Below are 27,156 nucleotides of genomic sequence, written 5' to 3'. Positions count from 1 at the left end.
TCAAACCACCTTCCTCACAAGTGTGCTGCTGGGGGACTGTGCCTCAAAGCTGTGCTAAAGCTCATATTTCGGAATGCTACTAATGCTACCCTGAGAAACCCCAAACACTGACAAATCTGCTCTTATCCATTAACTGTGCCAGGCATCACCACTCTCCCTGTTAGGGAGTTACAGCTAATTCCAGGATCCATTTAGAATCAGGTCCTGAGAATCACTGTATATTGCAGCTTTGCCAGCACAACCCAAAAGCCCTCACGCTGCTCACACATCCACGGTTAGCGGCAAACACTCTTCTTAACTTCTTCGTTGGGTTCTCATGTACCAAAAAAGAAACACATTTTCCCCATTTATTGACCAGATGTAGGAATAAACCCACAGCAGCACAAGGGGATAATACTAAGAACAATACTTTTAGCTACATGTCACTAGGTAGGAGAGCTTTGCCATTGACTGGACATTTGAAATTAAAGAAAATTGGGACTGGTTTTATTCTCCTTCTCCTCTTGCACCTGACACCTATGTGATTTTTTTTTCCCAAAACCAGTGTGTGTCTGAGGACCTAGCACAGTGCTGCAGCAAAGCACACCCTAAGGAAAGCTTTACTTCTGTGCACATTCTGGTAACTTGCCAGCCAGTGACAGGTTCATCAATAATGATAATGGCTTTTTGTCCAAGAATACTAGTACACTAAGTCACAGACTTGCTCAACCCTATAAGAATCAAAGTAACCAGTATCCTCATAACAAAAGTGAGACAGGAACATGACTTCTAATAGGAAGAGCTGACTAGCAAAAGAAACAGGATTAAGCTCCCTTTGCTGAAAAGCAGAAGCAGGTTTTCAATCAGTGAAAACTGTCACCTTGTTATACACTGAAAGATGAGAATTCAAGCCCTGACTTCACCATATCTGAGCAATATTGACTGCAGGCTACAACACAGCAGTTCATATCTCATTTGTGACAAACGGAGCATATTGCAGCTGCCTCTGCAAATATAATCAATAATGAAAATTTGTATTAAGGTTGCACCAAACCCCCATTACTGGATAGGTTTCACATCCTTAAAAAACCAGAAGCACCTTTGCTAAAGGTTGCTGCAAGGAGCATGCAGCCATGCTGCTATGGGAACAAAAATGTATTACTCAAGAATTTAAGGTTACATGGGTTTCCTATTTTTCTGCATGGAAATCAAGAGGGGCAGATTTGGTGGATTTTCCATATTTAGGACATATTTGTGCTTCTGACTATCCAGTCATCAAAGTGGTCATAGATAACCAGAAGGCTCTGCCAAGTCCCTTGGGAAGAGTGGAGGCTCACTGTTTATGAGCTATGCATCTCACCTGCATGTGCATGGGAGGTCTAACTCATCTCACATGTACCTGCATGAGCCACATTCACTGAGACCTTGGGTACATATTTCTGTAATAAATAACACAGAGATCAAGTGGCTGGAATTTAAAGGGATTGAGTAACAATGCTTTGATGTGAAATGTGTGTGCCTGTGACAGACACTACAGACAGACAGACAGAAGGAGAGCTATAGGAAAAGAGAGGGAGAGCAGTGGTACAGTATGAGATACAAAACATGGCAGAGAGAAATACAGAGAAAAACAGGAAGAAAGGGTAAACCAAGAGGCAGAGCAGGAAGCACAAAGAGGAGTCTTTGCGACCTCTGGTGATACAGAGGGATCAGATACGTCGGGTTATGGGGAGAGACAAAGGGACAGAAATTGGGAGAAAGGGAGCTGGAGGAACAAAGAATGGAGGTATGGGCAGACAGGAGCAATGCAGACAGAAAGGCCAGAGGGCATGGCAGGGGGGGTGTGCACAGAGAAAAGAAAAGTAAAACTCATTAAGAATGAGCGTGACACAGGCAAGTTGTCTGGTGTCACAGCCCCAGGCTTGGAGGTGAACCTTTGTTGGGCAGCTGACACAGGTAACGTGGAAAAAGCAATGTAACTAACTCTGCCTGCTCACACACTCCTGCTTCTGACAAGGAGCCAGGACTTCCTGTAAAAATAAATATAACATCAACACGCACAACTCCAATAAACACTACCTTGTCCTAAAAGGAAAAAATATACCTAATTGTGGTTAACTGCTGAGATCTAAACAAATGAGATGCTTACTCCGTACTAGAGGCCCATTCTGAAACACACAAGTTTGTAGGGTGGTTTTGGCCACCCTTAAAGTATGCTGAGCTATGTTCCTTTTTGATTATATTACTTTTTGATTATTTTGATACTTTGGAAAGCTCCTGCCTCCAAATTGAATACCTGTGCAAGCATTTATTAACGCGGGATCTTACACTAAAAGTCCTCCCTTACTCTGCAACACTTCCAGTTCTCCTAAAGCAGCCACAGGGTGTAGGAAGAAATAGTGCTACCTTGCTTCTTCTGCTCTGCAGTTCCTTAGGAAGCTGAGAGAGACCAGATTCAGTTACCCTTAGACAGCACTGACCTTGAGAAAATAATCCCAGCTTTTGTTGTCAAAGGATCACAGAGAGACATTGGTGCTGTCATGAGCTGCATAGCTCAGACATGGGTTATTTACTATTATTTTGGTACCTTATTTTTTCTGGTTGTAAATTAAATGTAACCTAAGAACCTATTTGGTACAGGCATCTAAAAACTTACCGCACTCATGTTTACGAATGTTCCAAGACCTTTCTGGAAATGCCCTAAGGAAAAGCAAAGTATCCATATTTTTAGTAAGTTTGACTGGTGCACCTAGCTGTCAGTTTAGTTCCTGATTAGCAGCAATAGTCAGTTTTCCATTTATTTCCGAGCAGCTGCTAGAAGAGCTGCAGGCAGAGGTAATCTGGACTCTGCAGAACTCTGCTCCCTGTCAATTGCACACCAGTATTTTACTTTCTTCGCTCCCCATTTATTATTAATTTCTATTTATATCTAACTCCAGCCCTCAGTTAGCCTTTGTCAGAGGCTTAACCATTAGAGGTGGCTGTAAGGAAGGAGGTGAAAGAAGAAACTGTGATAAATCAGGCTTTTACCACTCCACATCATTCTGGGGAAGTGAGAAACTGTGTAAAGCTTGGGCTATTTAGGAGACAACAACTTGCACAGTAGATCAGACCAGGTCAAGTCTCCCTTATCCTTAGTGCTAAATATGTAAAGGAAACATCTGTATCACAGAACTTCCCTTTTAATCATGCTCAGTACCTACTTTTTGCACAGCTTTGTATCTCTTCAAAATTTCTGCTCATTCTAATTCAGAGGATGTGCTTACATTTCATGTTTTTTGAATCCACTAAGCCCTCAGGCTCAGTAAGACCATGCCACATTTGTTCCAAATAAGCGCTGTATAAAAACATACCTTTTCCACCAGTTTTCAAAGCATTGCCTTTTAATTTATTATAAAGAATCAGTTTTGAAAACATAAACAGAAGAACCTGATTCACTTTGTCCTCTCCAAGTAAACAAGTTCAATTTAAGCAGCAGAATTAATACCATTTGTTTTCTGCTAATGATTTTCTCCTTTTAAGGCTTCAAATCTCTTTGTCATACCTTGCCTTTCTTTTCTCCTTTTTGAGTAGGATGAACAATGTGTTCCAGGTGAGACAACACCATTCATTTAATGAAGGCATTCTACTATTTTCCAGACCACTCTTTACCCATCCTTACATTTTGTTCACTTTACAGTAAATGAGAAGCCCACTCAGCGTCACCTTTCCTTTAGAGGTAAAAAGAATGCAATTCATTGCAAAGACTGTCTGTAAGTTTTCCAAGATGGAGACAAAGATGTCACGTATACGTGCTGTGTATGTTTTCCACAGCAGTGAGAGACATTCAGTTCATTGCACACTTTCCCCAACTGTTCTCATATATCCAGACAGCCTGCAATCCTAAAAAAGACTCCAGGTTTCTGGAAATCCTTCTTCAAATCTTCTCCAACAATAGCAGCTTCAGCAGGCTAGCCAGCTGTAATATCATTTTACTCTGCTTGACATAAGCATCATTGTCTCTGAGCATCCAGTCAGAATGGGAATGTCATTAGGAACTCAGACAAGTCATCTTCCACTTCTTCAGTGTTCAATCATAATGAAGGCTCTTCAGTGTTCCTCCTCCAAACCTTTTCCTTTCAGAGAAGCCAGGAATCTAGAGACAGGGAAGATAAGTTGTCATGTCAGAATCAGCATGAGCTCCCTCTAGCACACAGGAGTGCCTGTTGCCAAGCCAACTTCCATATCCTCTTCCACGCCATCTCCAGAGTCAGGACTACAATGATTCAGCCTGCTGCTAGAGGAGCACCATTAATTAAACACTGCACAACTTGAGTATGGCTCATTTGTTCTATGGTGCTCCTTAAGGCTTTTTGGCAAGGGTTACAATGAAAGCCTTCATTTCTCAGGCAAATCCTAAACTAGTTAATTACAGATTTCAAAGTCTGTATTTCCCTCCAGATTCAAATGCATACAAGAATTTTTCCTCCATTCATTAAAAAAACTATAAAACAGTATAATCAAGTCCTATTAAAGAGCTGTGGAGGCTTTATGCTTTCAAACCTGGGACAGCAGCACTTCACTGGCAGTTGAAAGCACAGTTTTATCAACTGCTGAAAAGTCTTAAGAAAACTGTCAGCATAGAAATGGTTGCAACAATATGAAGGATTAGCACTCCTGCTTTTGCAGCCCATCTGTAGATACTGCTTACACTGTGACAATAGATGTTTACAAAGAAAATCTCCCAGACACCAACAGAACCTTCTTTGCCTCAGTAATGCTTTGGACAGATTTTTAATCCAATGCATCCGTGAATCCCCTCAAAAAAGCAATGTGCTGCTTTCTAATGCTGCATAAAATATCTGTCCTGTTGGCATCATAAAACTGATTATAGTCCAGAGTAACTTTAACCTACTAGCTACCCACAAGCAGAAAGAGCCGACCCAGCGAACACATCCTCCCAAAACAATTTCATACTTTGATAGGAAATACAGTATATCGAAATGGAAGGTGTCAACCCAGCACTACAGATCATGCCAGGAGAACATGGGCATGTGTGGATGGTGTGGGACAAAAATGTAATTTATAATCCAAAGCAGACTCCTCAGGTTACAAACTTCATTGGTAAACTGGGAAAGCCAAAGAGCTTTGCCAAAAGAAAAGTCCACTAAGAACTTCACAAATTAATTTTGTTGGGGTTTTCAGGCCCAAAACTCAAACACATATGCAAGGTATTCACTGAGATTGTTTTACTCAAAAGCAATCATGTCTAAAGCAAAAAATCAGGCAGATTTTGCACAAAGATTCATCTCAGGAAAACTGTGTTGAGAATTTAAAAAGAAAAATTGCAATAATTATAACTAATAAGCAGCTGGACCATAGGTAAAAGTTACCTGCTTTAGCATGTTTTATATCAAAGTTGCTAATTAAGAGTAACATTTATTTATCAGAGATCTGATTGAAGTCATAGCTATGAACAATTTGAAACATCATCCTTTTCATACTGAAGAAGTCTATAATAGAAATACCTCAAAACATGAATGACTGAAGCGACCTATTGTAGAAAACCCACAAAGACGTTGGTAAGAGTTATGTTAAGTAGATAATTTCAAATAGTAACATTAAGAGGTTATCCGTTCCCAATTTGGATTTTTCTCTTTAAACATGACTGTCCCCTACTTAAGATTTGGTTTAAGCTTTTGAGCTCTTGTCAGTGAAGCAGATGACAATAGCTATCAGCAGGCTGTAATCTTTGGCACACAGCCATAAGGAATACATAGTTAATCCTTGGCTAGCCACTAAATATGATCAAATAACAAAAATCTTATGTCATGCATCAAGGACAACCAGCACACAAGCAGATTTCTGCATTAAGTTGTTATCCCCATGAAAGGGAAACTTCCTTTCACTAGAATGTGGAGAGGAGGGGAGAGGGGAGGAAACAATATGTCATGCAGAACTGGAAGAGGCAAAAGCAAGTTTATTTTTAAAAGGCACTAAAAAAACACATGAAGAAAGGAAGCATTTTGTAATTTGTGACTATTTTTTCCCTGCTCTCCCTGAGGGGCTTTCAGCACAGCTACCTCTAATGATACATTTGACTGTATTTCAGGGATGCTATTCATGGTAATTTGCAAGTACCTGACAGACCTGATAAGTGTAGCCTCACCACTCTCTGGGGGGAGGTGGGGGCCACAAAAAGTTGAAGTGGCCTGCCCAAACCGGAAGTCATTTTGCTACTTCTTCACCAGCTGTGCTGGAAACATTTAAATCAGTAATTTAGGAATTAATTACAAGCCAGTATCATGCTGCCATTTTTCTTGTGGCTCCACTGGGTTTATGGAAACTACCTGCACAAGACAAAACAATGCAGTTCCCGTCGTGCAAAAAAAAGCCTTTTTATTGGCCTTCCAGATGGCATTTCTGGCCTAAATCTGCAACCAAGCAGCCTGAAGCTGACAGAGCTGAAAGAAATCACATTTGCCCATTTTACCTCACTCTTGCAACTACTATTATATTAGCATACTTAAGTATTTCACTGTCAATCACATTCCAATAGTTAGGGTGACAAAAGTCAGCCATTTTTCTGTCTCTCCAAATCAGCATTGATCCCACAGATGTAAGAACTCAATTACCAGCACAGATTATCGCTCAAGTTGCATGAAGCCCATGTTTTAAAGAGGATTGTGTCAGCAGTTCACATCACACAGGGAGAAATGAAACAAAAAAGGAGTAAAAATGACAAACCTGATTGCCATCTCTTAAGAAGTATCTCTTCTCTATGACCTGGGAACAACAGAGAAGGATCTTAGCTTGCACAGCACATGCATAACCTCAGATTCCAACCAACACTACACACATGAGCACTGAAACTCATGGATAACTGGGGCAAGGTCTAACCCATACCACTTGGTCCATCCTTATCATGTCTAATCCTGCAAAAGACTTTCAAGACAGTATCAGTGGAGATGGATGGATGGATGGATGGATGGATGGATGGATGGATGGATAGGATAGATGGATGGATGGATAGGACAGGATAGATGGATGGATGGATAGGACAGGATAGATGGATGGATAGATAGATAAAGTAGTCCCTTTATTAGAAGCTTCCAGGTGCGCAATAAAAGTCTGCACACGCATGTCAGAGAGATGCTACAGTTTTTGTAACTTTCAGTAATTAACATATTTAATAACCACAACCAACCCATATACCATCTTCCCCTGGTGGCAACCTCAGAACTCCTCAGAACTGCCCCTTGGAGCCCCTCCAAGGGCTCTGACCTAACTCTCCTGTTCTGACTACAAGCTATCTTATTGTCTCAGTTGGAGTTCTTGCAGGTGTTCCTCAAAACAGCTTGTCCTTGGTAATGCGTGTCTAACACAATATCAGGAATGTGTGAGAAAGTGTTCAGTAACTGCTAAATACCATCTAAAATGTGAGAAACGTAGAAAAACTCATTTAACTTCTATAACTACATGAAAATCTACAAAATACACATTAAAATCCTTAGGCATTACTTAGAAAGTCTGTGTTATCCTCAACTTCAACACACTTAATTTAGTCAGCCCTTCAGGGTAATGGAGGTGATAGTCTGGGTGTCTCTGCATCAGTCTTCCCATTCCCTCTCCTCAGGTATAGTAGTTCCACTACACTGTACTACACTGTAGCTCCACTATGCTATCTTTGTCCAGGGGATGGATGCATAAACCAGAGCATTCCTTCTGTCACTTTCACAACGGATCTTGATGTTCTCTTTTTCAGGAAGGGAGAGCAATATGCCCAATTTCTTCATTCCTAAAGGTTGCTTTAACCAGGATCAACAGAGCTAACCATAATCTTGTAAGTCCCCACATTACTGGCTCAGAGTGCTGCAACCTCTCTGGCCTACCAGATGACTTCAAAAGCATATGCTGAGTGTCTTTGTACACTTGTGAGTTCTTTTTCATTGCACCACGCAGATCAAGAATCAAATCTTAAAGCAGATCAGCTCCTTTCTTCAGGGTTCCAGAAACAGACCAATCTTTGGCCTCCCCACACCTGGCTTGACCCAACTAAAAAAGTAGAACATGAAAGGAGCAGCTAATTGTTGTTCACGTTCAAATTACAAGACAGTGTTTGAAACAGGGGATGATAAAACATCATTTAATCGACTTACCTTATCAAAAAACCTGCTTAGTTTGACAGCATTGGATGAACCTGCAGCCAGGTAACGAGGATTGGTGCAATCCTAGAACACGCAGAGGACAACAACAAACCAAGCACAAGGAAATCAACACAAGGAAGTCACACACATACCCTTTCCCCTGACACACTCCATCAGCCACAGAAAACAGTGTATCTCCTGATTTCTGCTCCAAAGTCACTTGAGAGAAAAGGCCAACTTCTGTTCTGTTAATCAACTGCAGAATTCTAAGGAGCCCCCTGTGTGCTCCACATCTTCCTTCCACCACCTGCCATTCAGTCAGATAATGATTTGTACATGCTACATGTGAGATCATGTGTGTGTGAATGCATATGTGTGTATACAAGCATTCACACAGCACATGCCTATTTTTACACCCATATATCTATATAAAGTGACATTGATGTTTCATTCAAAAACAACCTGTGTCAGAATTATGAACAGGAAAAAGAAAATTTAAATTCAAACTTTCAATTCTAAGCTTCAGTGACCTTATTTAGCCCCTGCTACACCTCCCTGTAGTGAAGCAAAGATGACTGTTCCATCAAGCAAGGGGTACAGCCAAACAAAATGTGCATGACTCTGGCACTACCAAAAAAATCTCCAGAAGTCCATTTTTGTCACAGCATCTTTACTTACTAAAAGTTGGACTCGCTCCCATATAAAAGAAAAACAACACTGGTGACAAGGATACTAACCAAATTTATCTCTCCAGCGTTGAAATCCTCAGCCAAGAAAGCTGTTCTGGTCAAAACTTCATTCCGCTTGGTTTCTGGGATCTGATCCAGCTTAGTTCCTATTACCAGCAGTGGAATCTGGTTATCAGCAAACTGTTCACGGTCATAGTCACTGATGAGGGAAACAAACATAGCCCTGAGTGGAGCAATGGCCATGTAAGTGGGCACAGAGGCACCATCAGCTCCCCTGTCCCTTTCAAAAAAAGGTCATTCATTTCTTAGGGGTCATTATTTATCTAAGTGAGAATGTTCCATATCTGTCAATTAAAGAAGGGTTTCTGTATCTAAGTCACCACACAGGAGTCGAAAGCAAAGAGAAAAGAAACCACATGAGCTGGATTTCTTCTCAGCACAGATGAACGACAGAAGAAATGCTAACAGAGCAGGAAAGAAACAGGAACTCCAGCATTATACCAAGCACATGCAGCCACCAGAGAAGGAGAAGGGAGTTGGCATCTCTGAACAACTAAAGGCCCTACATATATACACTTTTTAAGGAGGGACAATGAAATAAATTGCACCTGTGAAACACCACCCCTTCCCATGTGTGAAAAAAGAGGGTTGTAACAACAATTGCATGGTGTCAAGTAATGAATTCTTCTACATTCAAGTAAAGGTAGCCACTTATAAGCTGAATTCCAATAAGTCTTGATTCAGCTATGAATAATGATCAAATATAGCCTTTAAAATATAAAAAAAACCATTGCAATTAAATGTCATCATAAATCCACGTTTCAATCATTCTCAGCCAGGATAATCACTTGTCTTTCATTTTTACCTAAACCAAGCTTCTTAGGAAGTAGTTTTACAACCAACAGCAACAACTCGACCAAACAATTGCTAGTGGCTGAGAACCTGTCCTCAACAGAAGTTAAGCTTTTGAAAATTTAAACAAGTGTGAAGGACCTGTCTGTGGAAAAACTGGAGATTTTGCAGTTTGTACAATGCAAATCCTCTTTCTCACCTCCTATGTGTCTACAGAAACACCTGTGTACCAGCACAGGCAGAGGAACAATTGATATTTTTCCCATAAAAAGCTACTCCTTATTATTGCCTTCCTGCTCATGTGTGAGGTTTATCAATGATCTTAAGACCTCCTTGACTACATGTGTAACGGGAGCACAGAGGTACAGCAGGAAATACTTGACAAGATGTTGGACAGCAAATTATGAACATGCGGTTTAAGCAGAGTTTTCTAAGCTCTTTCAGCCATGTTCCTGAAGTAATTCCCCCATCAACCAACCCAAAATTTATGAGGTGACCTTTTGCAGTCTTGGTGCATGGAAAGAAAGTCTTCTGGAACAGAAACATGTCACCCCATGACATTTCCTGTAAAAGGACACAGCTCAGTACAGACAAAGAAGTCCTCAGGAATCAGAGACTGGACCCACTTTAACAGAAGCCTCAAGCAAATGAAGGATGCAGCAAACATCTTTCCCCTTAAAGCAAGGTCTCTGCCACACAGTTTGGGAATCTCCTGTCAGAAAGGCCTGACCGGCAGAATAAAACAAAAAGAACAGCAACTTTCTTTGATATTACCCATTTTTTCTCTCTTTCTTAGAAGGCTAGCCACATCTAGTTTCATGTGGACTCCAGAGAGCCTTAGGGATGAACAAAGACTTCCATAACAGCTTGGAATTACTGTGTCTTAACTCTGCACATGTTTCACACTCACCCATTTGTCACGAGAACTCCTGTCGGAGCGACATCTCTGTTGAGCGCTTCCAAAGACCAGCGATACAAATTCTGGGATGATTTCTTGTTGGTTAAGTCATGCACTAAAATTATCCCTAGAGTGAAGGGAAGACAGCAAGATGCTATTTAATGATACATATTTTTTCCTATCTTACCCAAATGACATCTGCAGGTTCCCAGATAGCTGAGAATGAAGAAAGGGATGTATAACCAGTTCAGTTACAGTGAATAATAAGGCTGAAAATATCAGGATGCAACAGGTTTTTTAAAGCTGCTTATCAGGAACTGGGTAAGAGCTAAGAGAAAAATCTTGTGAAAGGAGGAAATAAACAGCCACCTCAGGGTATAATCCGCAAAAGGCTCCCAGGCATTCCCTGATTCTGCTCTGTTTCTAATGATACTCAAATTCTGTATTACTGCAGCAGAGAATTTAGCCTTTCTCTGTTTTACCTAACTGGTAAACATAATTAACTTTTTGTCACAACAACTAAGAACTCCAAAGGTTTTTAATTTGTTTCAAAGAGTTTAGAGACCACTATTGCTTTTGCACATTTTCAAGAATTAATGCTACATACTTAGAGATGTATCCAAAGAGGAAACAGATAGTAATAAACTTTCACAGTTCACCAACATTATAATTCAGATCCAAAAGTTCAAGATTTCATCTCCTAATGGGCTGTTTTAGGATCTTTCCTGGTAGAAACATGAATTAATAAGATTTCTTGTATTTAAGATTAAGCTACTAGCATTTTTCATTACCAAGAGCCTTCAAAATGTAAACTCTGAGATAGAGACAAAGTTCCCAGCTGTGCTATTAACAGACACCCACTCCTGGTAACCACAGTTCCTCACTCAATTACCAACTCGTGCTAGTAAATTTCTTCTATTTATTCACACCTTCTGCGATATGTGGAATGTTCCCACTTTCTCTAGACTTCAAACTATCATTAATTGAAGGACAAAATGGAATTATACTCCTCATATCAGGATTCATTCTTAAAACACAGCCTACAAGTGGAAAAAACTTTGTAATTTGAACTTTCACCTCAACTCCCAAAGGTGCCACCCTCTGCACACACCAAGAACAAACCATATTTCCATAAACATTTTCCACTACCCCATATGACTGTGCATATTCTCCTATGAGAGTTCCCAGAGTATCACAACCTATTTCAAAGCAATTACCTCAGTAACAGCAGAAAGAGGCAACTCTGTGTCCACCCTCTGTGTAGGGATAAGATGCCTGATACAACATAACTTGGCCTACAGCAACAGATTCAGAGGCATTGATGTGTAACCTGTGAGAAACACACTCCACCTCCAGACACTCTCCCCCAGTTATGTTTCTGATTGGTCATTCATTTCCTTATCTGTGACACCTAAAACCTGCACAGTTATTTGCACCAGCAGCAAAAGACTGTGTCAACACCCAAGAGGAGCAGGCAGGACTCAAGGAAATGTTCCTCCCACACGAAGGTCTGCAAGCCAAAGCCTTACTCCTAGTCCTTGTCCTCATTATCACAGTCCCCACACCAGAGGGTGGCTCACCAAAGCAGAGTATCTGTGGTCAGTCCAAAACCAAACTGTTCCCCACAGCCCCACAGCCTGCACAGGTGCTGCCACAACCAAACATTAAATGTCTTTCCATCTCAGGTTTTCAGACCACTGAAAGCACAGAAAGCACAAGCAGTCAGGCAGAAGGAACACGTTCATCTTCTCTTCTTAAAACAGGTCAACTTGAGGCAATTTGTGAGACAAGCTCTAATGGAGAAATTAATCTAATGAAAGAAACAAGAGCCAAGGTTAACTACCAAAGTCAACACTTTTCATATGCGAGCTGCCTAATAATACATTTTGGGCAGTGGAGATAAATAACTATTTTAATAATGTCATCAATTATAATTCAGTTCAGGATTTAATTTCCTAAATGGGCTGTTCTAGGATATTTCCAAGTCTGACCCACACTCACTCGCATACTGTGGATTTGGTGTCAAAAACAAATCCAATTTTTTCATACCCTAAAGAAGGTTGCTTTGAGGGTACAATCCAGCTCAAGCCTTACTTACAAGAGGGATGGTTACAATATAAGCAAAAGATACCTACACACAGTGCTCCTCCTGGGAAAGGAGGAAGAAAGAACTGGTTAATCACAGACCAAAAATCTTTATTGCATGGTTTAACATGTTACTGAAAGGCCTTCAAATGATTGGGAACAAGAAAAGCGGAAAAAAAACCCAGAACATCTGAAACAGATTTTCACAGGGAGTTGTAAACCTGACATTCATCTACCTTTAGTGAACTGTAGTTGGATGCCAAATAGGAACGACTGACATACTGCATTATGTTCATAGTATCTTATTTGCTCTTTTTAGTGGTACATTTGAACTAATAGGACCTTAAGTCAATAACAGAAGGCATAAAATACTACTTTCTATATATGCATCAAGTTGCAAGATTCAATTCTCAAAAATGATCTGGTAAACTAAATGAGAACAGGCAAGATGGTTATCAGGAGCTTTATGGGAGACAGTTCAAATTTACCAGGGTAGGAGCAACTATCAAAGTTCATATAAACTCAGATAATCATTTCTCTGCTGTAGGTTTTGCAACTCAACAGACAAGAAGATATAACTCATATTTTTGCAGTATACAAGGCCTGGAAGAGTGAAGGTGACCTTGATGTCTGCAAGTGTAGCTGGAAGGGATACCGCTGCACCTTCAAAGACTCCCTGCTGTGCCAGCTGCACAAGACTGAAGTGAAAGGCTGGTGAAGCTCATCTGCACAGCTTTGCCTAACGTATCTTTCCAGTTCAAAACAGAATCCATGAAATTCTGCCTATGAATCTTACCAGGTATTTTTTCCTGTTAAATCAGAAAACAGAACAATATGGCCCTCAGCCAGGCTATGTGGAAACCTGCCCCAAAACCAAGAGACAGCTCTTAACAGTAACAGTAATAAAACCAGGTGTACACCAAGCAAACTCACCGTTCAGCAAGTTATAGAATACTGCTCGTGTGCTTTTCACACTGGTGGCACTCCCCACTGAACCTCCAACATCCCACAGCTCAATGTAGTAGGTCTTCTCTTCTGGAGTCCCTTCTTTGTAGTCATGGATCTGATGAAAAATTCACATAATCACAGCACCAACTCACAGGAGTTAATCCACACAACACTTAAGACATTCAGCTGGGAAGGATCATTGCACTTGGATAAAAATTTGTAAATTCTTATGATGACACCATTTCAAATCTCTCCAGTGGAAGAGAGATGGAATGAGTAAAGCAGCAGCCACTGGACACACAGTTCCTATATGAGATGAAGCTTGGTGAGTAAGCAGGGAGTGTTCTTTCTACTTCAGTATTAACAAACCTGGGCAGTCCTGTGGTGTAAAGGAGAGCACTCTGGACTCTGAATCCCAAGGACCTGAGTTCCAGTTTCAGTGGGACTGTCCCCTGGCAGTTCAATGCCTCCCTGACATCCCATCCCGTCACATCTCGGATGCTCAGCAGGGTTAGCCCCAGTTAGTACCAGGTGCTGTGACAGTCCTGAGGACTTCCCTGTCACTGTCCAAGCTCGCTCGGCCGTGGCAAATGGACCTCAGGACTGAAACAGTGGGGCCAGTTCTGTGCACGCTGTGCCTCACCTAAAACATCCACTGCGCAGGCTGGAAGGGCACGTGGGGAGAGCCCTGCCCAAATCTGCGTTCATGGAGTCTGGCCATACATACATTAACAAACCTAATGCCTCGTGGTGTGCTTGGAAATAGCATGTTGCTAAGTCAAATGAAAAATGAAGGTCTTGACTTCTTAGAGTTGTTGAAACCCACCTTGTAGCACTGTAGAAATATTAACACAGGTGACCATATCAGATTCCAACTGACCACATCTTTTCCTCTCCAAATACTCAATGACATCTCGACTGAATTAATCAACCAACAGCTTTTGCCTCTAAGTCTGACTGGTGGTTTTGCTCCAGAGTCAAAGAGGAATGGCATTTCCCAAATTTTGGAAATATATTCCTAATCCAGGGCAATGCACTTCAAGGAGAATGCGGCAGAGAGTGGTGAAGCAAAAAAGCATTTATCAATGTCCCATGAGGGCTGTAGGTTGGGCCAAAAAACTGCTGGATGAGTATCCTCATTCCTCTGACAGCAGGTCATGCAGTGAGGAGGAGAAGCAACCCTATGGTCAGTCAGCATCCACAACAAGGAGCTTTTTATCCCCAGTATGTTTAGCTGCCCACATTCCTGTGCAGTGCCTGTTTCTGAGGGCAGCGTGGTTTGCATTCTGTGCCTCTGACTTACCCTGTGCCCTGTGACCCGCCCGCAGCCGCTGCCGCAGGGACAGGCCACGAGTGACAAACAGCCTGTGCGACACCCCGGGAGGGTCCCAGCCCGCTCGCACAGCTGCCTGGCCCCCGTTTGACGCTGCCTGACACATCACACCACCAAAGCACAGCCCTCTGCGGGGCGGTGAGTAATGTAAATAGAGCAACAGAGGCTTCCCGCACACCTGGGGCTCAGGGGTACCCACAGGCCGGGCTCGACACCTACTCGCACATCCACGGAGCAGCCCACTGTCCAGGAGGGGTTTCCCAGCACCTGGTTGTGGCACAACAGGTGAACGAGTGAAGATTTCCCAACACCTGCAAGTGCACAGAGAGAGAGAACGCTGCTGGGAGGCGGCGCCGGGGTTATGGGCGGAGAGGTCGGGAGCAGCCCTGAGTGAGCGCGGGCGGCTCCCGGCCCCTCGGCGGTGCCAGGGAAGGGGCGAGGAGTGGGTCCCCGGGAGCGGCCCCGGGCACAGGGACAGGGACTCACCGGAGTCGCCCAGTACCAGCACCTTGACCCTGTCCAGAGCTGCCATCTTTACCCTGCCCAGTAACAACTCGCGGCCACCGAGGCGTTCGCCAATCGCAGCGCGCACTCCGCCCGCTTCTCTCATTCTATTGGCTGTCTCTCGCGCCGGAGGAGCGGCTCTCACTTTTGATTGGTCCAGCTCGCGCGGGGGCGGGAGGGCAGCAGGGCTGGCGGGGATACGATTGGCTGGCTTGCCTGTCGCTCTCGCTACTGAGTGGCGCGCCGGGCGGGGCCGCGCAGGCGCGCCCGTGCCGCCTCCGTGTCGCGCGGCCGTGACGCGCGTGGCGGAGCCGCTGGAAGCGCCGCCCGGAGCCGGGAAGAGCTGGAAGCGGCGCCAGGTCAGTGCCGGCCCCGGGGAGCGGCGTGGGGCCTGCCCAGGCCCCCGGCCCGGCGCTTGGGTGCCGCAGGGCGGCCGGCGGGGCCCTGCTCCCCGCACGGTGCGTCCGTCTGGGCCCCCTCCTCGTCCTGGCTCCGGAGCAGCGGCCGCCGCCCCCCGCGCTGTCCGTGGGGGCTCCCTCTTTGTCTGGTGTGGTTTGGCGTTTTAGGAGGTGCTGCTGAGCTCCTCGTGTCCTACAGAAGCCAGCGCACTCCGGTGTTTAAACCTCAGCGCATTAAAAGTGGGTAGGGAACGGGAAGCTGTGCAGGAGCATGGAGGGCTCTCCCCTTTGCTTACCCTTAAAGCTTAGTCTGCTGTCATAATTTCTGCAGTTTGTAATTTGAAGGAAGATGCAGGATTATGGACCCCTGAGGAGTAGCTGAGTGGCACATCAAGCTCATTCCTATTTGCCCGGTCTGGCTGTGGGCTGTGCTCAAACACCATTCGCTTCTCCAGATCGGAAAGGTGGTGGGGGTTGTTTGGTTGGGTTTTTGCTGGTTGATTGCTTTTTGTTGGGTTTTTTTTTCCTTAGGGGGATGTTGGTGTTTTTATAGAGGCTTTTGGTTCTTTTTGCTTTTTTTGGGTTTTTTTTTGTTGGTTTTTTTGTACATTGGTTTTCTCCTGGCATCCCAACCTTGCTGATTCCCTGGGAGGCGAAATCACATCCCAGTGGAACGGAGCTGGGGATGGTAAATGGGCCCGGCTGTGACTCTTGTGCCATTCCAAGTGGCTCAGAAGGAATGAGGAGCGTTGGCATCCTGAAAAGGGTGTTCAGCAGAGCAGAGCTAAAGTACATTTTTAGGAAGTATAGGTGGTTTAGTGTTTTTCTTCCTTAAAAAGTGGAGTTTCTTCGTTCACCTGTTCCAGTGCAGTGTCATCCACTCATACCTGCTGGTTCTATTGCTCAGCAGACTTCTTCATTGGCTCATTAAGCAGTTGAAAAACAGTAAAAAGGGGGGAAGAAAAGAAAGGAAATGTATTTTTCTGCGTTTTAGTGCTGTAAATTGGTACACAGAAGGTCCTGCGAGTGCCAGAGCAGGCATGAGGCAGGGCAGAGCCAAGTATTTGGGAGAGGAGCACATTCCTTTCTGGGAGCCAGGAGGCATGATGGGAGTTGCATTCCTGCCTTCCGTTTCCTGAGAGAAGCTTTTGCTTTCTCACGGGATGCTTTAGGGAATTCTGAACAAGAAACTACGTCAATTAAAGCGATTCTGGTATCCTGCTATTTAGTTTGTTTCTTTATTGCTCATATCACAGTATATACACACTTGCTGCACTCCAAGGCACTAAAACTATTCTGGACCTGATCCATAATTTTACATTGTCTCTCTGGAATTCACAAAGGTCTGGCAATACCACTCACAGTATCTATCCTGACGAGAAGTGAGGTGTTCCAGGTCTTACTGAATCCAGAACATGAAAAGCAATTGCTTCTTTCTTCCTGTCTGAAACTTGAAAAGGAATGCTGGGGTTAAGCCCAGTGTGCTTCAGTGCAATTGTGACTTCCTAGGCTTAATATTTATATGGGAAATAATGTTTTTTCTCTTTGAACAAACCCCTATACCCTAGAACCTCATTATGTAAGGGTGAGTGCTGACACATCACCAGAATAACAAATATTCAGCTGGTACACGTTGGGGTTGGACTAAATTGTAAGAGGTTCTGGTGTCCATGGTTAGCATGTCCTAGTGGCTTTACATCACAAGCTTCCTCATCCACATCCTTAGCCATGCTTTCTTTTCTCTGCTTTGTCTTGGCTCCAGTCTGGGAACAGAAATGATTCATTCCTTGCACTTTTCCTGCTTGCCCTCTCTGAAGTGCCTCACTTTTTTTGCTTTGGCATGTTGGTTCTTCACTTTTTATCAGCTTGATTTGCATTGCTACAAGATTAATGAGCTGCCAGAATTAGCAGAGAAGGGTGGGGGCTGTGGCTAAAGGCAAGGAAGGAAAATAAAACTATGGGAGGGAAGGTGTAATTTGACTTAAACTGCAGCAGAAAATTGTACCTTCACTGTTGTAGCCACTAAGTTTGGCCTTCCCTAAATACTGTGCTCCATTTTTTCTAGAGCTACCACTGTAAATGTTTAATTTAAATGTTATCATTTAAATGTTTGTTATCATTTACAGTGATAACAATGACTGTAACAAGTGATAGCAATGACTGTAACAAGTACTTCAATGTGCTTTTGAAGTACTTCTGAATATTTCATCAGCTTGTATACATGCACACAGATAGCCCTTTAATTTCCTGACACCTGGCTATTGTGTGTGTTAGGTTAAGATTATGAATGTGATTGAGAATCACACCTTGAGCCTGCCTTGCTCATTTATCTTTACATGTGAAATTAGGGGAAAATGCCCTGATTTCAGCCAGGCCCCTTGGCCTCCCTGTGTGCAGTTGCAGCACAACTTTCATCCTTAATGAAGCAAACCCTTTGGTACCTGGGACCTCTTGGTTTCAGTTTGTGGAATGCCAACAAGGTGGGATTTCAGTGAAAGCAGATTGTTCTTTTCTGCTCTGATGCTTTGGAGCAGATCTCACAATGAAAATACACAATTTCTCATCAGGATGTGCAGGAAGAAGGTTGAGCAGCACTGTGCCTGAACTGTTCAGGAATGAAATTCAGTGGACTCTCCATAAAATGCCAGCCTTGCAACTGATGTGGGATAAAGGCAGTTCTGGATAATAGGAACATTATCCCAGACCACTCAGTGCAGAGAAAAGCAAGTAAAGGCAAACCCAGAAAATGGAGGATTCTGTGCTGTTTTCTGGAGAGGATGAGTATTGCTGAGTTTACATTGTACAGACATTTCAAATGCTGATGGCATGTTTTCCCACCAAAGTTCTGGAATTTGTGCCTTCTTTCCCTGTTCTCAGGAAGATTCAGAATCACTCCTGTCAGCTTAACCTCATCATCTTGTGGAAGGCAGAATTTTTAATTTTGTTAAGAGTGAGAGACTGCAAAACTGGGATCTGGTGTTGAAAGTGACTGCTGAAGTGGGTTGTGACATACTCTGGATTGAGGAAGTTTGTTCTTGCCACATTTACAGGGGAGGAACTCTCTTCGTAGAAACTGTATCAGGCCTCTACAGAAACATTTTCCAAACAAAAGCTGATCTCAAAGATTTTGTGGAAAAGAGCATTAACAATGTAAGTTATATGTGGGAAGCACAGGAAGCACCTGGCCAAGTGTTAACAGTGTGTCTGATTGCCCAAGTTCACAGGCAAACCTCCAATTTATTCTCCAAAAGAGCTTTGATTGTGATAGAGGATTTGTATACCCAAATGAGTCTGAAGGGCAATCTACTTCCTTTTTCAAGATCCTGCTTTTAAAATGTTTACTGTGTCAAATATAAGAATAGTATAAGAATAGGATGTTTACATTTTCTGAGGTAAAATTAAAACAATTCACAAAAGTACATGTTAAAGGAAGATGATGTTCATTTGCAGTATTGGATAAAAATTCATGCTAATTCACTGGCTTAGTCTTTCATAATTTTCAGTACTAGTTTCATCTATATTGTGGCTTCTAGGCATCACATTTTTAACACTTTTTGTCTCAATTTTAGTCAGGAAAAGCATTAAGAAAAACAGATCTAGCATCATTAGCACAATTTCAGTTTGAGTTCACAGAAGAATTTTTGAAATCTTTGTACATAGAGAAGAAGAGTTCAGTTGCTTTGATGATGTGTCAGGAAAGTCCTGATCAGTGGGAATATTTGCTCTGTGGGATTTCTGGCTTCTATGTGGTCTTTGGTCCTATCACACTGAATGTGTTTTTTGCAGTCACTTCTTTCCCTCCTGATTTCCTTTCTGACATCTCTGGCTGTGCTGAAGGCCTTTGCCTCAAACATTTTGCTTACCCAAGGTACAATCTGCATTTTGCAGAATGTACCCTGAGTTTCTTCATCCAACAGATTGGATAGTTTTGTGTAACTGTAGGTCTCTTTTTTTTTTCCAGTCTTGCCTTTCATAGCCTCATCAATATTAATTCTTTCATTTAGAACAATTAAAAAAACCCAACAGCAAATGTGTATTTAGGTTTGCTGTCCTACTGTGTTAACACAGACAGGTCTCCTCTCCTCCCATAGCCATACACTGAACTGTATTCACAGAATTACCCAGAACAATGCCCCAGCAGCTGTCTCTTTTAATAAAGTTCATGATTAAATTTTGAAGTTTTTTGTTTTGGTTGTTTCCAAGTATGCTCCTGTTGAGTCTGCTTTATAGACCCTGAGATTGGCTCAGTTGGTTAAAACTTGGTTGTAATAATGCCAAGGTCACGGGTTCAATCCCCTGTGTGGGCCATTGACTTAAGAGTTGGACTTGATGATCCTTGTGGGTCCCTTCCAACTCAGAATAGTCTGTGATTCTGTGATTATTGGTGCTGTAGGTGCTGACTGTATAGTGGAGTATCTTGGCTATTGTAGGCTTTTTTCCATTAAAAATGTTCCTTAATGTTCATAAACTATTAAGGTCAGTTCAGACATTATTATGAAACAGTTGCACGTCCATTAAAACCTTGTTAGAAGATGTTATTGTATTTCTTTGCACATGTAATTAATTCAGGCTTGACTTACTGCTTCAGTGGAAGGTGAAATCATTCCTCAAGGATGCAGTGGTAAAGTCCCCTGCTTTGGAATTTTAAACTGATATTCTTGTACTGGACTGCAACGTGTGAGCTGCATCACTTACTTGCCTGGTGAAAGGTGGAAAGAAATTGCAACTTGGAGATTAAAGAAATTGCAACTTGGAGATTAAAAGCCTTGGATTCTTCATGGGCCAGATGCAGCTTCTTGTGGAGACACAGAATTTTAGACCTTGGCCTGGCAAGGCCTGTCAGTGGGACATGCTCACTTTTGTGCCATCTTGTGCATGTATGTCGTGTGTCTTAGATGGGAACATGATTATGGAGAATGATGGTGTAAAATGTGTCCTTCTTTAACCATACAGATATTTTCCAAGGCCTTACTTTTGATCAGTGTTTGCTCAACCCTGTGTCCATGTTCATTTTTAGAGCTAAGTTATTTGTGTTCAGCATTGTTGACTCTCATGTACCAAAGCTTGCTGAGGGTGTTCTTTCCTGGCTTTGTTTCTCCTTTTTTTTTTCCTTTTCTTAAAGAAGACACGAGTTGGTTGGCTGTTTCACCCTAACACTGTCTTCTGCAGGATTTAGAATTTAAACTCTTAATTTACTTCTTGAAGTGGAGGGTCCAGAGAAGAGCAACAAGGTTGGTGAAGGGACTGGAGCACAAGTCCTGTGGGGAGAGGCTGAGGGAGCTGGGATTGTTTAGCCTGGAGAAGAGGAGGCTCAGAGGTGACCTCAAGATCTGTCTAGAACTACCTGAAGGGAAGTTCTAGCCAGGTGGGGACTGATCTCTTCTCCCAGGCACTCAGCAATAGGACAAGGGGGCACGATGGGCTCAAGCTCTGCCAGGGGAAATTGAAGTTGGAGATCAGAAAAAAATTCTTTGCAGAGAGAGTAATCAGGCATTGGAATGGGCTGCCCAGAGAGGTGGTGGATTCCCCATCCCTGGAGGTTTTTAAACTGAGATTGGCCGTGGCACTGAGTGCCATGATCTGGTAAATGGACTGGAGTTGGACCAAGGGTTGGACTTGATGATCTCGGAGATCTTTTCCAACCCAATTCTATGATTCTATGATATTAGGGAAGAATGGCTTCCAGTGTTTTCAAAATGCTTGTTTGTCCATATATCACCACCTGGAAGAAAACCAGTGTTGCACTTACCCATTGTTAGCTGAGCCCACAGAAGATTTGGACATCACTCAAAATCTCCAGTACAGGAGAAGAAAGAATTGTGTTAAAACTCCTGGTCCCACTAGGTGAAAAAGAATATCTTCTAGTGATTGACACTAAGAAAGATTATTAAATCTCTAGCTATTTCTGAAAAGCAAGGGAAAAAGTATTGTCCTGGTTTGAGGGGAAAAACTAAAATGTTTACCCACAAGCGGGGGAGGGGCCTTCTCCACAATAATCACGCCACTCTTTATCAAATTTAAGAAAAGGAATTTTAATACAAGAAGGGTAACTGTCTCTAACTGCTATAAATAATATATATATGTAGGTATAGGTATAACTATAAACAGACCAGAGCAAACCACTTCCCCAACACCACAGAGGAGAAACAAACAAAACAACAACAACCCCCACAACAAGAAGTTTCCTTCGGGAGAAGAGTTATACTTATGGCAGTATCAGTGTCACAGTCCGGCTGGCAGCAGGGTGAGTTCCCAGATGAACTCTGTGTCACTTGTCCCAAATGAAGAAAAGAAAGCTGTAAGTGGGTAAGCGCCACGTGTCCTGGAAAGCAGCTGCACACCTCTCTCTCTCCCGGGTCACTGCCCCAGCCGGGGCGGGCAGGCCCTGACCGTGCAGGCGGTGGTGAGACTGGAGCAGAGGCCGGGACCCCAGATGCAGGAACCAGGAGAAACAACCGTAATGAGGAGAAAAGGCAGCGGCTCAGCAAGAAGACCCCAGCGGTGCCAGCAGCAGGAGCAGGAGAGGAATGAGCAGCTTCCCTCCTCGGCAGCACACACACACTGCTCTCGAGTTCCGCCGAGCTAAGCCAAAAGAAAGAAATGTCCCCAAAACCAAAAGAGACAACCTGCCCCCACCTAAGCGATCAGCAGTTAACTACTTCTTTTTGTTAACTACTGGCATGGGCAGTTAGTGGCAGGGAAGAGAATTTACATAATAATTCCAAACTACAACAGCTCTTAGAGCTGGTTTTATTTATTGGTGCCTTGTAGGTCTCAGTTTAGGCTGTTTGAGGGCATTATTCAGGAAATTGTACCTTAAGGGTGTTTTGGAAGTGCCTGTGGAAATCTGCAGTTGTCTCATCAATGCAGAGAAAGCACTTCCCACCAGCTCTCAGATGAGGTATCCAGAGTGAGATGTACTTACTTCAAAATACTTTTCTCCTTGGTTGTGTTACAACTGATGTTCTGAAGGTCACTGCGTCCCTTCAGGTTGCATTGCTGAGTTTTTTGAGGAAGTTTTTAGGAACAGTGAATTGGTGAGGAGAGAAGGTTTTTTTGTCTGCTCTTCAGATCAACACTTAAAAAGCTTTTGACTTTCAAAATCTGACTTTTTAAATCCCCTGAGGTGCCAGGTTTTATTTAAAATTGATCTTTACATTCATTCTTTACTGTGCTTATATTCTGAATGCGATTTAATCAGTTTGAATAAATAAAGGCTTCTCTCCAGCTTCTGCATTGATACTGTTTCGTAGTATCCATAAGTTGCTGACAGATACAGTCAAACCCAAGATTTATCTTTAAGTGACTGAAAGACTGAAAAAATACCAACAGAATGGAATTGATCTTCAAGGACAATGTCCTGTGACAGTATTTAAATTGGATCTGACTTAGAGATTCAGAAATAGTGCACAGCTAAATCTTGACGGGGCATCGTTTAATGCTAATGCTTTTACCTTTAATGCAAAGCTCTGTAAAGTGGTCCTTTGTGTGAGATAAATCACTGTGGATCTGACATGCACAAGAGGGCTGACTGACTTAGAAGAACTTGTTCCATGGTTAAGTCGTGGTATGAGAGATGTGTTTTAATTTGATTTCCTTGAAGGGAGGCTGGAGCTGGACATGCTGGCATTGTTTTCTGTGAGCTGTTCTCAGACTGCAACAAATGTTGGTGATTCCAATTTGAGCACTGTGAATACCATTTGGCCCCGAGTTAGAGAAAAAGAAATGCTCAAGCAGGGAAGCATTTTAAAAGAAAAGAATGAAGGCATTTTTCTTACCCCAAAGGCAAAAAAGGCTGGCTGATCCTTATTTATTTACTGTTAAGCTTCTCATTCCACAGCCCAATTGCACTGGTCATAACCCCGGGAGGAACATACCTCCTCAGTGGCAGGAGAGGGTAGGGGTGAAAGACAAGTAGAGCTTCAGTGAGTAATTTTACTTAAAATTTTTTGAGAGAGCACCATTTCTCCTAAGAAACAAAATATCCAAGCAGGCTACTGTGGTAAATGATCACAGATTTTTGAGAAGTCTTAGTGATGGAAGTGAGTCAGCAACTCTTGGTTACATGTAGAGTTGGTGACTTCAGGGGGATGGCTTTGTGTGGGGAGCATAGAAAAGTTCTGTAATGGTGTTTGTCAAAAATCCTACCTCAGGTTTTATGACAGTCATGAAGAAAACAGAACCCTTATCCAGATCCTTTTCCTTTCTTTGATAGACTTGAATACAGAGTGTGAAACATTAATGGAAGTGAAAATTGAGTTTGGCAGAATTTTACAATTTATTATATTGGTTCACGGATAAAAATTGCTTAGCAATGATGAACAAACAGAAATTAATATGTGGGGGTTTTTTTTCAGTTTTCCTTGAGTAATTATTATTCATGTCTTAAAGGAATGCAGAAGACTCGTAAATGAAAAAGATTATTTGGAGTTTTGTTTGAAGTTATCTGGAAGTACAACCTTCTGAATGGGTATTTCGAAAGCGCCTCTTCTTTTCATTCTTGTCTTGAATCTTTCATACATGGAAATCCAAGTGCATTATGAATGGAGAGGAATTTTGTTATTGCCAACAGATGTAGATACTTGAAAAAATGGAGAGAAAATGGGGAAAACCACCCCGTGGAATGACAGTAAGCCTGAGCACCTTAGGGAATTCCTTTTCTTTTTCTCTTCACTGGACAAAATGTTCTGCTTTAGAAGAGCCACTGCTGTTAGTTGTCTTCTGGCTAATTCTGGCAGGAGTGTCTATATGAGAAATCCCTTGCATATGATTCCCATGTGTGTCAGAGAGGCGTGTAATGGTCATGGCTGTGCCTTTGGATGTTAAGGGGAAGAAAAGTGAAGTGAAATGCAATACTTGAAAACAATTGTCTTGTTGCAGACAACCTGGTAAGTCGTGGGAAGTGACTCAAAGGGTACTTCAGGAAATACTTTTTTCTTTTTAAAACACATCATCTCTTCGGGTTCCCTGTGTCTTGATTTTTGTTTCATTTATTGTGCTGTATTTTTCGTGGTCTTTTAAAGTCTGAAAGTGAGACGCTTTAAATGAAGAATCGGTCCTTTGTAAGGACCTGTTTGCTCGTTTAAGATCAAGGCTGTCCTCATACAAAATCTCTGCCCAGTGGTGTCTGAGGAGCCAAAGCAGACAGGGCTGCTTACAGTGGAACAATTGACATCAGCTGAAGCCATAACACTACTCCACTCTGGGGCTGTCTTAGGACCTTTCTTGCTGTGGCCTTTTTCTGCTTCTCCCAGGCTACAAGTCTCAGCTGATCATGGAGCTGCCTTCAGGAGCTCAGTTTCAGGACAGATTTCCTATTTCAGCTGTGTTGGCTGTGACTGAATAGAAATGAAAGGTGTGGTATGTTTTGGTACCAATTTCTTGTGTGCTTTTAAAAAAATGTTCCTTTGTTTTGAATGAGAGGTACATATTTCTGTAGCATTGGCACTCTGAACATCTAAGGAGACAGTACAGGGTACAGGACTTGGGAAAGAGAAATGTAAAGCACCTCATCCTTTACTTAGCCCTAAGTAAGATAAATAACTTTGGAAATTAAACGACTGGCTAAGAATTCATCTGCCTGTTTTTCATTTCAGTGTACATGAAGCTCAGGATCTGAACCTGCTATGACTGACCCAGACGTCCTCACTGAGGTGCCAGCAGCTTTCAAACGCCTTGCCAAATACGTGGTGCGTGGCTTTTATGGCATTGAACATGCTTTGGCTCTGGACATTCTCATCAGGAACCCCTGTGTGAAGGAGGAGGACATGCTGGAACTCCTGAAGTTTGATAGGAAACAGTTGCGGGCTGTTCTCAACACCCTCAAGGGTGACAAGTTCATCAAGTGCAGGATGAGGGTCGAGACGGCTCCCGATGGCAAAACCACCCGTCACAACTACTACTTCATCAACTACTGCCTGCTGGTGAACGTGGTGAAGTACAAGCTGGACCACATGAGGAGGAGGATCGAGACAGACGAGAGGGACTCCACCAATCGCGCCTCTTTTAAATGCCCCATTTGCTTCAGCACCTTCACAGATTTAGAGGCCAACCAGCTGTTTGACCCCAGGACAGGTAAGGTGCAGGTAACAGAATGTGCTTGCTGTCTCCTGTGTCTGTAAGTGCTGGGCTTTGAGGAGACAGTCTTAGGAGAAGTCTCCTGAGTTCAGCCAGAGCTAGAGGGCACTCTGTTTCTGCAGGTGGCAAGTGTTTGAGCAAAATACAAAAGACTTACAGACTTACACAGACAGATAGCAATCTTGGTAAAATGCTCTTGAGTGACAAGCAGTAGAGTGGAGGTCTTATCACAGTTAAACTCAAGGATGAATAAGGCAGTCTGTTCTTGTTACAAGCTGGTAGCTTTTCATTCTGACTTGGTCTTGCCTGTCAGCTGTAAGACTTACAGGTAGTTTGCAGAGAGAGCATATATATAGTTGACTTCAGTATGCAAAAATTTTTAATTTAGAGATGGTCATGCAAGGAGTGAATTGTTCTGTTTAACATTCTCCCAGCCTAGTGCGTTATACTGCACAGCCCTGTTTCCCAGTGCAAGGCATTCTCACTAAGTTAAAAGAAATTCATTACAGACTTGTCTGTCATTGGGAGTAAATAAGATTCCTTTTCAAGTGTGAGTCTCTGTGGAAGTGCATATCTGTCTGATGCATATGAAATAAGAGCCTTTTCTGGGTGTCATTTTCTACACTGGCATTCCAAATACTTTGTGCTTCTGTGCCAAGAAGAAAAGGAAGAACACCTGAACCTGACGAGATTCTGTTTTGCTAGTCTAATCTGGGATTAGTCTGGGTGGAAGGCCAGGGAGGTTGGATGTTAGGCTTCCACATTCTGAATAATTTTCTTTTTAATTTTTTCCTTTTGAATTTTATGTTGTGTTCTTTTTCACAAAAATATAACAGCAAAAGTCAGGAGAGCTCTCAGAAACATTGAGTTGTGGTGCTTTGTGTCAGCATAATGAGAAACTGTAAAAATTGCCTGCTTAGCAGCATTTAAACTTTTAATTTAGGATTACTGATCTCTAATCTGTTTTGGTGAAGGGCAAATATCCAACAAATGTTCACCTTATCACTTTCCCTCTTCTCTGCCTCTGAAGTTCAAAAGCTGTGAAACTCCTTTTACTTGAACAACCATGAAAATTATATTTAGTAGTAGAAAAGCAGAATCCACAAGGTCAAGTAGCTGTTGGTGATGAGATCCAGCGCACCTGTGTGAGCAGGAATTGCTCCCTTGGGGAGCACCAAGGCCAGCAGTGCCAACACAGAGCTGCTGTACTCACCACTGGGTACAGAAATTCTGCATGCTCTTCACAGTCAAAGATTGTCTGTGGCAG

The 27,156-nt window shown here is 42.7% G+C and overlaps 2 protein-coding genes across 2 annotated transcripts in view; one reads left to right on the top strand and one right to left on the bottom strand.

Moving 5' to 3' along the window:
- Nucleotides 1-3,343: 3,343 nt before the first annotated feature.
- Nucleotides 3,344-15,477, bottom strand: RABL3 (RAB, member of RAS oncogene family like 3). The gene is made up of 8 exons (XM_071559925.1): nucleotides 15,397-15,477; nucleotides 15,130-15,221; nucleotides 13,563-13,692; nucleotides 10,557-10,671; nucleotides 8,843-8,993; nucleotides 8,118-8,189; nucleotides 6,706-6,744; nucleotides 3,344-4,114 (listed from the first exon to the last, which is right to left on the bottom strand). The coding sequence occupies exons 1-8, from the start codon at nucleotides 15,440-15,442 to the stop codon at nucleotides 4,049-4,051; spliced, it is 711 nt and encodes a 236-aa protein (XP_071416026.1). The 5' UTR covers nucleotides 15,443-15,477; the 3' UTR covers nucleotides 3,344-4,048.
- Nucleotides 15,478-15,689: 212 nt separating this feature from the next.
- GTF2E1 (general transcription factor IIE subunit 1) overlaps nucleotides 15,690-27,156 on the top strand; it is a 58,592-nt gene continuing 47,125 nt past the window's right edge. The window contains exons 1-2 of the mRNA XM_071559910.1: nucleotides 15,690-15,773; nucleotides 25,409-25,886. Coding sequence (XP_071416011.1) covers nucleotides 25,439-25,886 — 448 coding nt within the window. The 5' untranslated portion in view covers nucleotides 15,690-15,773; nucleotides 25,409-25,438. The remainder of the gene's footprint in view (nucleotides 15,774-25,408; nucleotides 25,887-27,156) is intronic.

The sequence above is a fragment of the Pithys albifrons genome, chromosome 1 (assembly GCF_047495875.1).
Source record: "Pithys albifrons albifrons isolate INPA30051 chromosome 1, PitAlb_v1, whole genome shotgun sequence".
NCBI classification, from domain to species: domain Eukaryota; kingdom Metazoa; phylum Chordata; class Aves; order Passeriformes; family Thamnophilidae; genus Pithys; species Pithys albifrons.
The sequence above is the reverse complement of the archived record's forward strand: the minus strand, read 5'-3'. Positions and strand labels throughout refer to the sequence as shown.

What these genes read in the sequence shown, in the direction of transcription:
- RABL3 (XM_071559925.1), bottom strand. Translation starts at nt 15,442, where the DNA reads ATGGCAGCTCTGGACAGGGTCAAGGTGCTGGTACTGGGCGACTCCG. An exon ending in GCTGCTCCGTGGATGTGCGA is followed by an intron (nt 13,693 to 15,129) that starts GTAGGTGTCGAG and finishes ATTTTTCATCAG; the next exon opens with ATCCATGACTACAAAGAAGG. An exon ending in ACGCTGGAGAGATAAATTTG is followed by an intron (nt 8,190 to 8,842) that starts GTTAGTATCCTT and finishes TGCGTGTTCTAG; the next exon opens with GATTGCACCAATCCTCGTTA.